Source organism: Mastomys coucha, unplaced genomic scaffold (genome assembly GCF_008632895.1).
Source record: "Mastomys coucha isolate ucsf_1 unplaced genomic scaffold, UCSF_Mcou_1 pScaffold20, whole genome shotgun sequence".
NCBI classification, from domain to species: domain Eukaryota; kingdom Metazoa; phylum Chordata; class Mammalia; order Rodentia; family Muridae; genus Mastomys; species Mastomys coucha.
This window is the reverse complement of record NW_022196903.1, coordinates 104,253,995-104,270,794: the sequence shown is the minus strand read 5'-3', so window position 1 is coordinate 104,270,794 and position 16,800 is coordinate 104,253,995. Positions and strand designations below refer to the sequence as shown.

Here is a 16,800-nt window from a genome sequence, read left to right as displayed (position 1 = left end):
AGTTAAGATGTAAACAGATAAGCAACAGCAAGATAATGGAAAGAATGAAGAACATAAAAGAGAATGTGTCTTTAAAAATGAAAAATTGCAGTTCCAACACATAAGTACTCAACATTGTTTACTAAATCATTTCTGGGGCAATACTGTTTTAATAAACATGAGGTACAATATCAACCTGACAAATATTAATTGTAAAGTCATTATAGACATCAAACACATAATGTTATTTTTACAGAAAATTATATATTTATTCTTGATGTGTATACTTGAAAGAGTTTAAATTCACTACATACATGCAGATGTCCTCAGAGGCCAGAAAAGAGTGTCAGATTTTCTGAAGATGGAGTGACAGGTAGTTGTGAGCTATGGAATGGGTATACAGGGTTCTTTGCAAGAGCAATAAGTGCTCTTAAACAATAAGCCTTCTCCCCACCCCTGAAGTATGTTTTTCTTTAGTTTATTCTTTTAAAAGAAGTTATTTAATAATGTATTTCGTGTGTGTGTGTGTGTTGTGAAACATATGATATATATGCCTTATGAAAATCTTTTGGGAACAAGAAAGAGAAGTAGGGGAGGGAAAGAGAATACAGGAAGGAGAAATCTTAACAGGACTGTAACTGATCTCAGATTCAGAATGACTGATGGAATTCTCAAAAAAATGTGTCTAAGAATTTGCATTTAAGATTATTGACTTAAGAGCCTGAGGGAAAGGGGATACATCTGTAATATCAATAATAATGAGAGAATACTAAAACTAACTCAATAATAAATGAAACTAAATAAAATAATATCATTTTAACTTTAGGTAAAACAAAACAAAACAAAACAAAACATTATATTATATTACATCATAGCACCAAAAGAAAATAAGTACTTGATTCTGCAGCTAGTTGTTTGCATACTCATGATAATGTAAATACTAATTTTCATACAAAAAATAGAAATGTTGCATAAGGATATGGGGACCTTAGAAAGGACTTCATGATTTAAATTATCTTGGATATGAATAAGTAGCAGTGCAGGGAATCAATGATTCTAACCTTGCCTGTATGCCTATTATGCATGTAAACCCATAGAAGTTAAGGAGCTGAAATAGCTGCCTAAGAGTACAGAGTTAGAAAGCAGATATTCTATAGTAGAGTGACTTAGTGGTGGTTTGTATTTAAATACTCAGGGCTGGTGACATGGCTCCATGGACAAAGGAACTTGGCACTAAACCTGAGGACTTGAGTTCTATTCTTTATGTCCACAAGTTGGAAAGAGACAACCAACTCCCACACATGTTGTCCTTTGATCTCCACATGCTCATACATGTATGTGAGTCTGGGCATACAAACATAATAATGCTAAATCTCATTAAATATATGTATATGTTTTTCCCAAAATAAAATAATGGGACTCTCAATATAATATACCTAGTTTGTATGTCAAAACTATAGTAAAACAGGAAATTAATTTTTAAAACTATGAATAATTTCTTGATTTCTCTATAATGAAACTGGCCAATATAGACACGTGCAGGTATCTTATGTGTGTGGGAAATAAGCAGTTTTATTAAATCACAAGAAGGAGGAGATGATAATTTGTTGCTAAGGAGCTTGGAGAAGTGATGACATCTGACACAGTGGAAAAGTTAGGAGTAGCCAAGACAACAGGATGAGACCAGATACATATGAAAAAAAAATGAACACTTACTCAAAGTATAGAATGACTAAATATAGTGACTAAAGTTTAATCTGAATTACAAAATGTACATGGAGATCCTGGGCAATGTTCATTCTGCAGGAGAAAGCTTGAGTGCACTTACAATCTTCTTGAAAATCTTAAACTGCATTTAATTAAAGGTTTTCTCTGAATGCCAAGGCTATCAATTTTATAAGACATGGTTTTAATTACTACTGGTAATCATTTACTTTGAGTTTTAATATTTTTCACAGAATTGGGTGAGGTAAAATTTACAGCATCATTTTATTTAAAAAATAAAAGCAACTCTTTCTTATTTTCTAAAGGATTTACAGTGGACATGTGTTCTTTTTATGTGGAAAGTCAAATTTTGAAGACAGATTTTGTTATTCCTTAAAATCCAAATTATCAATACCCATGACTGATTTAGCATTTAGTTTCCATTCAAAATTGAGATATTATTGCCATCTTACTGCTATTCTCAAAGTATTTGAAGTTAATGTTGCAAGAAATGTCAAATTTTTCCATCTCTACTGTTTGAAAAAAAAAGAATCAACATTGTGGGGATTTTGTAATCTTCAGATGGTTCTGCCTTTAAGAACTCATTCAAGAAGAAACATATGTACTGGACTTTTAATCACTGTGCTCTGAAATCAAGATGCTAACAGATAAATCTCAATACACAATAATATTCAAAATAAAAATTACCTCCATTATAAAAATAATGTGCATACTTTCTGAGGGGATTATGTACATATTCTACCTACAATATAAGCCATATACTATAGGTCTTAAATATTATAATCTTAATAATAAAACTATCTTAAAATCAAAATATATATACATATATATACATTGCCAATGTATTACATATTAGTAAATATTAAAGTAAGCAAAACAAAGATGTATAAAATGGTTGTCAAGAATATTAATATCATGAGGGAGAAAACTGGATTCCAAAGACCATCATAATGAAAACAAACTAATTAAAAAGCAAAAAGGAATAAGACATCCTAAGGCTGAGGAAAACAGCATAGCATTAGGAAGGAAATGATGTATTTATTGGGAATCCAAATCTTTCCCAGGAAGGGCATATATGAAAGAGAACTTCAGATAAAACAAACACAGAGTCAGTAAAACAATACCATTAGTAACAGATATGTGCAAAAAGCACCAAGAACATGGTAGTAGATCTGGATCAAACATTTATGTGCACAACTGCTTATGTAGTATATGTGAGGTCAAAATGATAAAACCTGAATTGAGTTATTGTACTATTTTAGCCAAATTAGCCCCATACTTGCAATCCTAGCATAGTATGAGGCAGGGGGATCATAAGTGGCCAACTTGGGTTATAAAAGAAAACCATGGAGTTTGGCAGAAAGAAAGAGGGTAAGGGCAAGGGAGAGAGAGAAGGAGAGGAAGAGTGAGTGGGGAAAGGACAGAGAGAGGGAGAGGGAAGAGAGAACAAGCAAATATAAAAAAAATACTAATCCTAAAGTCTAGGGATCAAAATAGCTTTCAGTTGTATCATTAAGCACTGAGCACTGGACTTGGCATTCCACCCATCCACTCAATGGTATTGATTGAGCATCAACTATTTTTGTAGTATCAGGACAGATAGCAAGGTTAAAAACACCATTCAGAAGTCATATGTTCTACTGATGGCAAGAGATAATCGACGGTACAGACTTATCTGAGTCAAAGAACAAGAAGAAAACATGAATTCAATGAGATGATCCCAAAAATTAAAATGTTATGAAAAAAATTCAAGAAATAATTTGGTCAGAGAAATCTTTTTTTCAAAATATACCAGAGATATTTGAAAGAGCTAGGAAGGAGAGAACCAAAGCAGCATCCAAGCCAGCAGTATGTACACCATGTGATCAGAGGGAAATTACACTACAGAGCCCTCTCATAAGACAGCTTTTAAAACTTCCATTTCATTGTTGGGAGAACTGAGAGGCAATGAAAAATGGGACCTAGGGGAAGAAGCAGTGTCAAGAAAAAGAGGTATTGATCTATGCAGGGAAAAATCTCAAGTTCAAATGCAGAACATTCCCATGTAATGGTCAGGACACCTCAGCTGTGATCAAGGCCTTCATATTGGGATGCTGGAGAGATTCAGAGCCATTGGGTGGGACACATGGAATGGGGAGAGGGAAGGAAGGTTCCTGAAAACGTCCTTGGAAAATTCTAAGGAAGAAGTTATCATGAACTGAACTCTTCAATTTTACCCAATAAAGAATAATTCACCTTCAAATTCAATGACACTGAATTTTAAGATTCAAGAGTTAAGAAAAAGTTTTAAGACACAAGTCTTAACATACAAGGGAAGTATAAATTGGGAATCTTCAGATGGTTATATTGATGGCCTTTATTTCGAAAAAAAGATCTTTATCCTAGTACTTTTCTAGAATTTATCTTACAAAATCTTAATATCTAAACACACTTAGAGCACGAAAAATGATAAATGTAGAATTGAATTCCAAAAGAGGACATTTAAAATGCCCTGTGCACTGTGAATATAATATATTAGTCTGATATATTTACATATCACTTAGTATATTATGTATTATTGTTACATATTTCCATATTTATAGTTCAGCACAGGTAGTGCTGCACAGGAAGTTATGGCATTATTATTTACAGTGAAATTCTTTGATGAAAAATGTAATGGTCAATCCACAAGTGAAAAGCTGGATAAACTCTAGTACACAGGTAAAATGAAATTATGCATATAGATTTAAAAACTGCACAGATCTACAGGCACTGAGAGTCAGGGCCTCTGATGTGAAATGCTAATGTAAGCTAGGTAAAGTGCAGACACAGGCAGTATATTTACAGGATTTTTAAAAATGGATCAGAAACATGATACAGAATGTCTCTAACATGACATACCAGAGACTGACAAGCTGGGAGTCCTGCCACCCATAAAGGAGCACTTGTTAGCCAGGACACAGGGTACAAGACATTTTATTTGGGGGATTGGACACTGTTAGAAAAATAATGTTTGCCTTTTCAGTGAGGTTAAATTACTGTTAACTTTTAAAAAGACAAAAATTAAGGTTCTGGACTGGGTTGTAGTGTTTAGAAAATGAAGCAGGGGCCATTTGCATTCTAGAAGAGATCAAAAGAATGGCTCTGTATGGAAAGACTGCAAATACAAGAGGCTAGGGCAAACGCAAAGTTAAAAATGACAAATTTGGAGTACAATGAAGTGAATGCACAAAGGAATAAATAGCATGTGGTTGCAGAATATGGTGGTCCAACAGGTGGTGTCCTGCATTTAAATTCTGAGCAATGAAGAAGGCAGAATAAAATGTCTTTTATACTAACAAACACCATTCTTGGAATAAAAATCGGTAATACTTCAACATTCTTTTAAAAATACAATCTTTTGAAGGTCTAGTGTGTTTTCCTTCTACCAATAATTAAGTACATTTGTTTTTAATAGAAGTAAGCTAAAGGCATCAAGGTGCTAATACTTATGTAACTACCAAACTGTTTGGGGAAAGCAGACATGAAACAATTTACCACCTTGTTATTAGAGCTCTGTTCTGACTCTACTTCCCCTCTCCTTGCCAGCATCCTCATTCTGTCTCCTAAAGCTGGGGCATGCATAGGAACAAGATTCACCAATCATCCTTACTTTATATCCTCATCGTTGGCAAAAATCACGACGGCCCTGGAGTTGGGGGTGTCCAAGAGCTGTTTGATAATTCTATCAAAGTCAATGGTCCTGTCTTTGCGCTCTTGGGGAATTCTCACGGACTGGGCAATGCAGAGCCCACCTGTTCAAGAAAAGAAAGCAGACTGTCAATAAAGTTGCCACAGAGGTATCAAAGGAACAGGGAAGTGTGTATGTGTGTATGGCGTGTGTGTGTGTGTACGTGTGTTGATACTTAGTATGCTGCACTATATTAGGGATGTCTGTGCTTCAGGAAGGCATAAGATACCATGCTTATTTTTTTTTTAACTATTTGTGCAAATCATACAGTAAAACACAACCTCATGCATTTTGAATACAAACACTTCGCAGGAAAGCCAGTGGTATGAACTTTGAGGAAGCAGGAACAGGGTGGCAGACAAAGTGTTTGGATGGAGGACTTTACAATGAGAGTTATATAATACATTAAAGTTATAGACACTGAAGTAGCTAGTTTTCATATTTATGCCTGATAATTTTCTGGGCCTTTTAATCAAAGTTCTTTTTCCTAACACATGACTCTCAAATTTTAAAGACCAGCTCCAAAGAAATAAAGTGAAAGTAAAGAAAGCAATACGAATATAAGCTATTACAAACAAAACTTTGTGGATCACATACCGTTGGCTCAGCCATTATTCCATATCTTTCATGCTATCTCCTATAAACCATGTAATGGATTTATAGTAGTTAGTGTTCCCTACTTTTTGTAATAGGAAGATTAGATAGATTACTTTAATTCATGCTTCTGAGAGTACTCATGATCTCAATCAATTTTTATGAATGTCAAGGCAAGACATAGGGGCAGTTTCCTAAACAACTGATAGACTTCATCTTATTCCAACCTTTGCTCAGTCACCACTCCTAAATATAAAATTTTACAAGATGCACTTTCAACACTTTCAGACAGGCAAGTAAGGATGAAAGTAGATAGTATGTTTATAGCAAAAATTACAAAGACCATTCCTTAGAAGACTTAAGTGGAAACAAGAAAAAAATACTTTGCTCTTCCTATCATGCTTTTGGAAGACATCCAAATGGACTTTGTTACACTCAGAACATGGATATGTGTGTATGTGTTTGGGGGAGTTATGAATAGGCTTCTGTAAATACAGAAAACCATAAACTCTGATCCCAAATTAAGAATGCACTGAAATTTCATTTCAGTTGGTTATGTTACTGTTATGTTAAGCAATTGTCCAACTTCAGTCTTCAAGAGAACACCTGTGATACATGTCAATGTTCAGAAGTCCTATAACACCACAATCAGGCTAACCAACTTAGCTGACATTTCTAGAACCATAGGTACAACAAGAAGAGAGATTCATTTCAAGTGCAACTCAAAGATTCATTAAGAGAAACCATATCTGGGCCTTACAGAAAAAGGAAATGAAAGCACACAGAAATTATGCAAAATATAGTCTCAGAACTTAATGAAGAAGAAATCATTAACAAAAGTTATGGGAAGACCCAAATATTTAAAAATTCAACAATAGACTTGGCAGTTTACCCATGGGTCAAATAGGACATGTCCACACAATCAAACATTTTGAAAAAACTTAAAACTACTGACATAGAAGTTAATGGGTAATAGCTGAAATGGTAGATGGAAAACATATTTATACAAGAAGAAGACAGACATAACTAACAGAAACAACCTATGTTCCTAAAGAGAGAGCATGAATAACACATAGAAAGCAGAAATATGATAAAAATTAAACAAAAAATCAATAAATTTTGACATAGAGAAATATTGGAGAAAAAACAATAAATGAATAAATATCTTTGTTGAAAGATGCAATAAAATTGATAATTCTTAAGCTAAGAAAGAAATCTCAAAGAATATATAAGGGATAAAATAGAAATATAATTGTGTATTTCATTCATGGATGTTACAGTCATTTATGTCTTAAACCTCAAAAACATCGAGGAAATAGAAGATTCATTTGAAATATACAAATTATGAATGTTGTGAATGTTGAATGTAAAATTATTACCTGAATAATCCTAGGTCATCAGCATAATCCCATATGTTATAAATACCAATTTGGAAAATTAACAATGCCTTCAGAAAAGAAAGATACAGGCTCAAATGGTTTCACTAATGAATTCCAAAAATCATGTAGGATGATATGAATCTAGCTACATAAGATCCTTCAATACCCATGAGGTTAATATTTATCTCATTATATGAGATCAGAATCACAAAATACTACCAGAATCAGTTGAAACCTATCCCAACATTTTAAACCCTAAGAAGAAACTTCACGTAGATAGGTTGCAGACTGATGTGAATGTTAGATGGTACGGGCAGTCAGTCTGAGCTACTGATGCTGTTTAACATGTCATTAAACTTCCATTACTACCTCAGGAAGCATCATAGGACCATATACTGAAGAGCACTATGTTCACATGCTATCATAATCTTAAGATAAAACTAGCTAAAAGTCTGGGTCTATAGCATGATAAATTTGATCCCTATGAGTGACATGAAGCAGGAAAAATAAAGCAATTGTCTTAGTCAAAACAAATGCAGTAGGAGGGCAGAAAATCCAAGCTTTTTTTCAGTGTCTAGGACATCTTTATTCTGCCTCTAAATCCGTGATCTGTATCAATGTCTAAAACTAGCTTTCCACTACTATAGCAGGGAGAAACCACAAGGTTTCAAACAGAACACAGCTGCTCTCCCCCATCACCACTTATATGGTTTTCAGTTAAGTTTCACAGGTCAACTGTTGGCTGAAGTCTCAATAAGTTTGTGCCAAAATCTGAAGGCAAATGCCAAAATTAAACATAGAAAGTGAAGCAAGATTCATTGAGAGGCTAGGTCAGACTTTGCTCTTTGACGTAAAGATCTGAGCTTAACTTTCTTTGTTTGGTGTGAGCAGGGGCAGAACTACATTCAAAGAGTTGATTTGCCCCATGACCTCTATAACCAAAGGAAAAATGCTATATCTATTTAAGGACTAGACTATGGGGTATAGAGTTCAACATGTGATATTGCCTATAATCATAGAACTAGAATTGGGTGTAAATTGGCTAAGTGATTGATCAGTCTTATTAGGTGAATGTGTATGAATTGTGCTGAATGAGGACTCTGATTTTTCTTGTTTAAGTATCAAAAAATGCTTAAAACAATGTTTCCAAATATCAAAGTAGTTGATCCTCTTTGTTAGATAGCTGGATGGCATGAAAGATGTTATCTATTGGTTAATATTTGAAATTTGTTGAGATCCTCAACTTATCAAAAGAGAGTGAAATTGGAAAGAATCTCAGAATTCAAGTTTTTAGAGAATGGATCAGCAGATTCTATAGCTCAGATTGGTTTTGCTTACATTTACATAAAATCACCTGTGAAATCTAGTCTAAAAGGAAAAATGTAGACATAAAATGTTAAAAAGGCTACAATTTAAAAAATAAAAAAATATGGACTAAAGAAATTGCTCAGTGGTTAAGAGCACTGACTGCTCTACCAGAGGTCCAGAGATCAATTCGCAGCACCCACACGGTAGTTCACAGCCATCTGTAATGGGATCCAATGCCCTGTTCTGGTATGTATGAAGAGAACAACAGTGTAATCATATACATAAAAATAAATAAATAAACAAACAAGTAAATAAGCAAAAAAATTAAAGGGACACACTCTTGAAAGTTATCTATATAAAGCATTAAAACATTAACAAACTAGGAAGTGGAAATGAGAAAATGAAGAGGAAGGAGGTATAAACTAAGGAGTGAATATGACAAAAATGCACTACATACATGTATGAAATTTTCAAAGAATAAAGGTAGATTATATTTCATTAGACTATAGAATATATATGACATATACTTATATAAAATAAAAAGTCCACCAGCAAAGAAAGATGCATAAGGCTATCAAAGAAGAAAAGTCAGTCTTCAACAATTAGTGTGAAAACTAGCTATATTTGGAATAAATGTCAAAAAATATTTATTATTCTTCCTAAATTTTACCTTGCATAGTAGTTGGACAAGAGTATATAACCTGTGCCGGACAACTTTAAAGAAAAATAAATGAATACTGTATGACTTGGAGTTTAGTGATCATGTTTTAGATCTAGAAAAAGAAAATAAATAAATAAAATAAAATCCAGAATCTACAAAGGAAAAAGAACTGAAGCATTGGATTTTATGAAAACTGAGAACATTTTTTTTCCATGAAAACAAATGAGAAGATAACAGATTAGAGACTAGGATGCAGTCACATATGTGATAATTGCCTTTTCTCTAGAATAAAAAAATCTTAAATTTTGAAGTGAGCAAACTACTAACAGACACAACAGTAAATGGGGCAGAGTGCCTAGAGTCAGGCTTAGGGTCAGACACAACAGTAAATGGGGCAAGAGTGCCTAGAGTCAGACTTAGACATGGCACCGGGAGAGAGAGAGGCAACAGGAGACAGAGAGAAGTGTTAAATGTCTATCACAAACTAACACACAACCATCAAAGTTGTTTAATAACGACAACTTCCTATGGATATCAAATTCTGTAGATGATTCCGAATGCAGAAAGATCTGTTCATTCCTAGTGACACTGGGCAATGGACACTGTGCAATGACTCAATCACATCAGAAAGGGCTTGACTCTGCAGATGTTAGCATGGTTGCCCTTTGGAGGAGCAGTTCTCACCCTAGGCTTTTACAGAGATGAATTGCAACTTTATCTTAATAAAAGTGTGGATGTTCATATGAAACATTACTTCTAATTATCACCAATGAAAATATGCCAGTTTTAGCAGGTAAATGGGTAACGAACTTTGGCTAATATACCACTCAGAATAGTCTTTAGCTACCAACAGGAGCCATTCCTTCATGCAAAAGGAATGAAACTGGGGTACACTACAATGAACTCCAAAGGCTCTACCCAGAGTCCTTCTATGGATAGAACAATGTACAAAATGTAAAACTGAAGAAGACAAGTGGGAAACGGGTTCTCAGAGTAAGAGAGGGTCATCAAAACACCACCGTACAAAAGAACTGCCTGGTGACAGGCACAGTTTGTGTTGTTTGGAAAATGGCAAGGTAGGTATAATCTAGAGGAGTCGTGTGCTCCTCCAAAGAATATACCGTGGGAACTAACCTTACAGCATGCAACCTTACATCCACTATGTTGAAGGATCCCTGTCAACTGTGGCAATGAGTCTTACTGTATTGTGAATATGTGAAGAACCTCAGCAATTGTGGAAAAGGGATGACCTGTGTCAACTCTGAATAACAGTGTTTAATGAGAAATGCTCTAGGGAAGAATTGCATGGAAAATGGTATTCTTATTTGTAAACTTCCTCTTTGTGGGGGTAAATTTCACAATCAATCTGAAGCTGCTTTCTATACTTGGTTGAGCAAAGTAAGATAAACTCAATAATAGAAGTTGGGATCATAGTTGCCAGAATAACTACACAGGAGCCATGGTCCCTGCCGCATAATAATATATAGTTTGGGTCCTTAAAATAAATACACATTTTAAAGAGGGAGAGAGGAGTGAGCTTTATGCATTTTAGTGCATACACACAAATATGCTTGTGCTCTATAAAAGGTCTAAATGCAATGATATCTCACAACTCACATATTTAGCTAGCATCTATTTGTTGGTTTGGAGAAATCTTTCAACAGCATAAACAATGTCTCCCTTGGAAAATGGGTAATTCTATGACTATAGACAGGAACCCATATGATTTAGCCTGGGTCACTATTCAGTGTGAAGAAATAAGAAATACATAAAAATAATGAATGAATAAAAATGCTAGGTGGATATCAAATGGATATGGGCATCAACATAAATGAGCTTCCCTTGAGTAAAATGAAGTCACTGGCAAGAACAAAATAATGGTATCCTTGAACAATTATTCATTGAATCAATTTCCTGTGGCTATCAGTGCCAGAACGAGCAACTGAGTATACAAAAATGAATGGAACTTCTTTGTAGAATAGTTCCAAATAGAAAGTACAAATGAAACAAGGGAGAGAGAATTCCATCAGTGGAACACTGCAATAGTGACTGTTGACTTTTGGTCACATTGATAAGTGCTAGAGTCTGCAGGAATTTTACACTTTTATGATAAACTATGATTATAATAAATAGAACATTTATGTTACTGAAAAGCATCTACCCCTGAATGCATAAAATGCATATTAACTACCTGGTGACTTAACACATTCCTTCAATATTTTTGATAATTTTCCTTTGATGAGGTGGATATAAACTATTCAGCCTTTGATGCCATGAACTGAATCTATGTATCCCTTCCAATGTCTTTTGCTAACACCTTATGCACAGACTCACAGCATTTGGTTGGGTTCCAAAGTACTGCTGATGCTGCTGGTCTGGAAACAACACTGGATGAATCTGCTGCAGGCACCTTAGAAGTAGATGCTGAGAAATACTCATTTGGATGCCTCCACTTGAATTGTAGCTAACTGGAGGTGGCCGTTTTGTTATGAATTGATATTCCAGCCAAAGGTAGCTATGAGGATGGTGGCCTTAGAGAAGGAAAGGGATGGGTCATTATGTTTTGTTATAGAGTGCACAATGATGCAGCAAGAAAACAATGGGGAAGGTGTCTGTGGGCAGTGGTCAACAACTATCTCACTGCTGTAATTCCTCCATGTCTGGCAGGCATCAGGCAGAGGCGGGGAATGAAATGGTCTGTGAAGTGTCCTGGGGCTGCTGGGGAGGAGACTGGCTACTTTACTACCATCTCTGCAGGAGAAGGGGAAGCATTGGAATGGAAAGCCAGCTTCCCATCAGGATTCAATTACAGCTGAATGATTAAGCAAATGAGAGCAAACTCCGTTTGGCTATGTGATTAGCAGAGGGGGTGGTCCACACTCTCAATTGCTGCCCATCCGGTGCACACTGGAGCAATTGATAAGTGAGGTTTCCTGACTGCTGCATGGAGAAGCTCACCCCTTTTAAACTGAGAACTGCCCACAGGTGAGCTGAATCAAATACCTTAATCCAAGAGAGAAATGGGCTGTTATCCTGGTAATGGGGATGAGCAAGTTCTTAAAGTTAAAAAATGTGAACAAAGGAAGAAGATTGGAAAAGGAAGGAAAAGAAGTGAGCATGCTGTTTTCAACTGCTCTGGGCAGGAAACAGTTGTGCCTGCTGATGAAGGAAAATCACCTCATTTGCATCAGATCCATAGGAGAAGGCTTAAAACTCACTTAGGCAGTGGGGAGATTGACTTCAACTCAAGCATGCAGATGATGTGTGTTATGTCAGAGATATGCCATCTTCAGAGAGGAAATCTGTGCCCTAGTGGTCTACCATCAAAGGGATCCGAATGTCCCTCCTATACACTCTTGATATTCAAGTATCTCCAGGTCTCTTCCTCCATAATGATAACTCAGCAATATAGTTATACTTTCACCCCAATCAGATATCCCACTGAATGCAAATTTGCTCCATCTTTTTGGTTTTTTATTCTAGCTAGGTCTCCTCCAAGAGACTCAGTTGGCCCACTCTATGTGATGTCACTGCTGCACAGATGGAAACTATAGTTGAAGAGATAGTTGTGAAGCAGCTAGAGCCTAAGAATCTAACATTTAAAAACTACTATTATTATACTTTAGTTTTATAAACATGCTGTGGGCATAGTGTATGTATGTGTACATCATGCAATTTCCCCAAAGGCCAGAAAGGGCATCAGAACCCCTTGATCTGGAGTTACAGGTAGTTGTAATAGAGGCTCTGTAAACAGAGCCTTTTTGGGCTCTGGAAAGTTAATGTGGATCTACTACAAGAACAATACATGGGCTATAGAGATGGTTCAGCCGTTAAAAGCACTTGTTGCTTTTTCAGAGAATCTGTTTTTAACTCCTAGCACATTGCACTTTATAGTTATCTATAGCACAAGTCCCAGAGGACCTGACACTCTCTTCTGACCTTCATGAACACTGTCTGCATATGTTGTATAGACATACATATAGGTAAAAACTCATGCATACTAAAAAACATAAACCATAAAAAGTTCAAATAGAGCATCAAGTCCTGTTAACTGCTTAGCTATATCTCCAAGAATATAACTTTTAAAAGTATTTCTATTTTTCTGTTTTATATTTTATTGGATATTTTCTTTATTTATATTTCAAATGTTATTCCCTTTCCTGGTTTCCCCACCAAAATACTCCCTATTCCCTCCACCACTCCCCCTGCTCACCAACCCACTCTCTTCCCCTTCCTGGCCCTGGCATTCCCAGGACCAAGGGCTTCTCCTCCCATAGATGACCAACAAGGCCATCCTCTGCTACATATGCAGCTGGAGCCATGAGTCCCACCAGGTGTACTCTTTGGTTGGTGGTTTACTCCCTGAGAATTCTGGGAGTACTGGTTAATTCATATTGTTGTTCCTCCTATGGGACAGTAAACAACTTCAGCTCCTTGGGTCCTTTCTCTGTCTCCTTCACTGGAGACCCTGTGCTCACTCAGTCCAATAGTTGGCTGCAAGCATCCAATTCTGTATTTGTCAGGCACTGGCAGAGCCTCTCAGGAGATGCTATATCAGGCTCCTGTCAGCCAGCACTTGCTGGCATCCACAATAGTGTCTGGGTTTGGTGATTGTATCAGATGGATCCCCAGGTGGGGCAGTCTTTGGATTATCATTCCTTCAGTATCTGCTCCACACTTTGTCTCTGTAACTCCTTCCATGGGTATTTTGTTCCCCTTTCTGAGAAGAATCGAAATATCCACACTTTGGTATTCCTTCTTCTTGAGTTTCATGTGGTTTGTGGATTGTATCTTGGGTATTCCGAGCTTCTGGGCTAATATCCATTTATCAATGAGTGCATACCATGAGTGTTCTTTTGTGACTAGGTTACATGACTCAGGATGATATCCTCCAGATCCATCCATTTCCCTAAGAATTTCATAAATTCATTGTTTTTAATAGCTGAGTAGTACTCCATTGTGTAAATGTACCACATTTTCTGTATCCATTCCTCTGTTGTAGGATTCCTTCTAGCTTCTGGCTATTATGCTCCAACATCCTTGTGAGTTCTCACTGCTGTGGGAGAGGTATTCACAAACAATAGAGTAAGGCAGCTCCATTATAAAAATTACAAATGAAAAGTTATATCATTGGGGCTGGAGAGCTGCTTCAGTGGTTAAGAGCTCTGGATGCTCTTCCTAAGGACCTGGACTCAATTTCCAGTGTCCTTGTGATAACTCACAATGGTCTGTAAACCCAGTCTCAGGCTAGCCTCTGCCCTCCTTTGGTTGTCACAGGCACTGCATTTATGTGCTAACAAAGGCATGCATTCAAGCAAAGCAATCATCTACATAAAATGAAAACAAGTAAAATCTAAAAGAAAAGAATTTTAAAAAGCCATGTCACTGACAGAACAACTTCATTCTTGCCACATCAGCTTCTCATCTTTGACTGAGAGGATAATTTTCAGTGGCATATGGAGACAGGCTACTGAGATAATAAGGAGGATCTCAGTCTTCGAAATCAATCTTTCCTTCATTTGGAGCTGAAAGCTAGCAGGTTGGTCTTTGTCTGGTAGGATGCAATCTGTAACAGTAAGACACATCAGGAGCCAGAGCACAGGCTTCTTCCAATAAACTCTGAGGCTCTCCTAACTGATTATAGATTCACTCCCATCTAAAAGCTGAAGAGGAAACAATTTACAGTCAGCAGCTTGGTCCAGGAAGAGCCTCTACTTGAGATGAGGTCTGTTACTTAGCTAAGCCAATTCAATTTAGCAAATACTGAGAGGATGCAGTGTAAGATTCTGTCGGAGTTTTCACCAGAAACAAAATATGTTAGTAAAAAGTGTCATCTGAATACAGGGGTACTCGGATCAAGGCAGATGAAGATAAACATTGATCTGAGTTAGGGGATTGGGTTATAAGGTAATTTTCAAAATCAGAAGTGATTCTATATGGCCTTTATTGAATAGCATATTCAATAGCCATCTTGTCCTTCTGTGAGGCAGGGATGTTTTGAAGTTAAGTGCCTCCTTAGATTGCAGGCTGGCACTAGGATTTTTATCTTCAATAGCTTATGCTAAATCACTAAATATTGTCTGCCCTCATAGATGGTATGTCACAATGATAATTGAATATAGGGACACAGTGGATCTACTTTGTCTGAGTTTAAACATTCAGTCCTTGGAAGGACAATCCTTGAGAATTCTTCAATACTCAAGAATTAGGTAGAGCTTATGCCACTCTCAAAGTGAAAAAAACATACAAATCTTAGAATATCATGAAGCTTACAAGATTAACTGGGGCTCTCTCTGAGGTTACATGAACAGTAACAGTCTTTAGGAAAGGGATGCTCTCAGATCCACTGATCTGCTTGTAAGTTATGGAGAGAGCTCCACAGATGTATCCTTCCTGAACTGTCACCTAGCTAAAGCAGAGGTTTTTGTTGTTGTTGTTGCTGTTTTTGTTCTGTGAGTTTTGTTTGCTTGTTTGTTTGTTTAGGTATCCATGCTTCTTTAGGGAACTGATCACACAAACTCCTGTAAGTAACTCGAAAAACTCTCTGGCTCACTAGTTAAACTTGGGTAGAGTAATTTTCTTGGTCTGGCATCAGTGTCCTATCTGGATAAATAATCATTTCTTCTTGTTTCCTCAGAAAAGTAATGCAAAAAGAAGTTAAAACAGACATGGTATTTAGTTAGAGGAACCAAAGAAAATGGAAGAGTTTATCTGAGGTTTATATTTTACATCTGTGGAGAGGAAGAGCTTGGGAGCTAAAGACCAAGGTTATTGTGAATAGGACTACCCAGCTGTCACTTCTCTAAAGCTTTGCCAATAGATCTGTGTTTTTTGCTTAGAGTGGTGAGGTTTGCATTTCTAAGCAATAGCTTACCCCAGTCACAGAAGAGGTATCAGAGGTATCTTCAAGCCTCATTCTGGTAGGAATGACTTCTTGACAATTGAAGGACAAATTTCAGGAATTACTTCAGGGGAAAGAAGTTGGGGTTTTTGTTGATTTTGTTTGTTTGTTTCTTTGTTTGTTTGTTTTGCTTTGTTTTGCTTTGTTTTGGCTTGTTTTGAAGTGAGAGAAGAGAAGAGAACCAATCAGGCCCTTTTCTTCCAGTGATGGGTAAATTCTGATCCATGAAGCCATTATTATGTTCTTGGAAGCATCAAAATATAAGTAAGAGCATAAAGACCAACCCATTAGACTGGTAAGCCTGAAAAAAAATATCAAGAACCAGAGACCTTGAGAAGTCATCACTTAGATAAAGAGACAGGCCCAGGGGCTACCCACTTCCTAATATGGGAGCTAATGGGACACCTTCCTATTAATGCTATCCATAGTAAGTTCTCTGTGCTAAGAAATGAAGACCCTCAGCAATAATCTTTGACTTCAGTGAATTTTTATCTGAATATAAAAGGAGAGAAAAGCCTTGAATGTGAAAGATGTCAAAGAGGAA

At 36.4% G+C, this 16,800-nt stretch overlaps 1 protein-coding gene across 1 annotated transcript in view; it reads right to left on the bottom strand.

The window, feature by feature from the left end:
* Nucleotides 1–16,800, bottom strand: part of Grm7 (glutamate metabotropic receptor 7) — a 906,484-nt gene that overhangs the window by 448,546 nt on the left and 441,138 nt on the right. Inside the window, exon 3 of the mRNA XM_031382827.1 lies at nucleotides 5,336–5,477. Within this exon, the coding sequence (XP_031238687.1) occupies nucleotides 5,336–5,477 (142 nt within the window). The remainder of the gene's footprint in view (nucleotides 1–5,335; nucleotides 5,478–16,800) is intronic.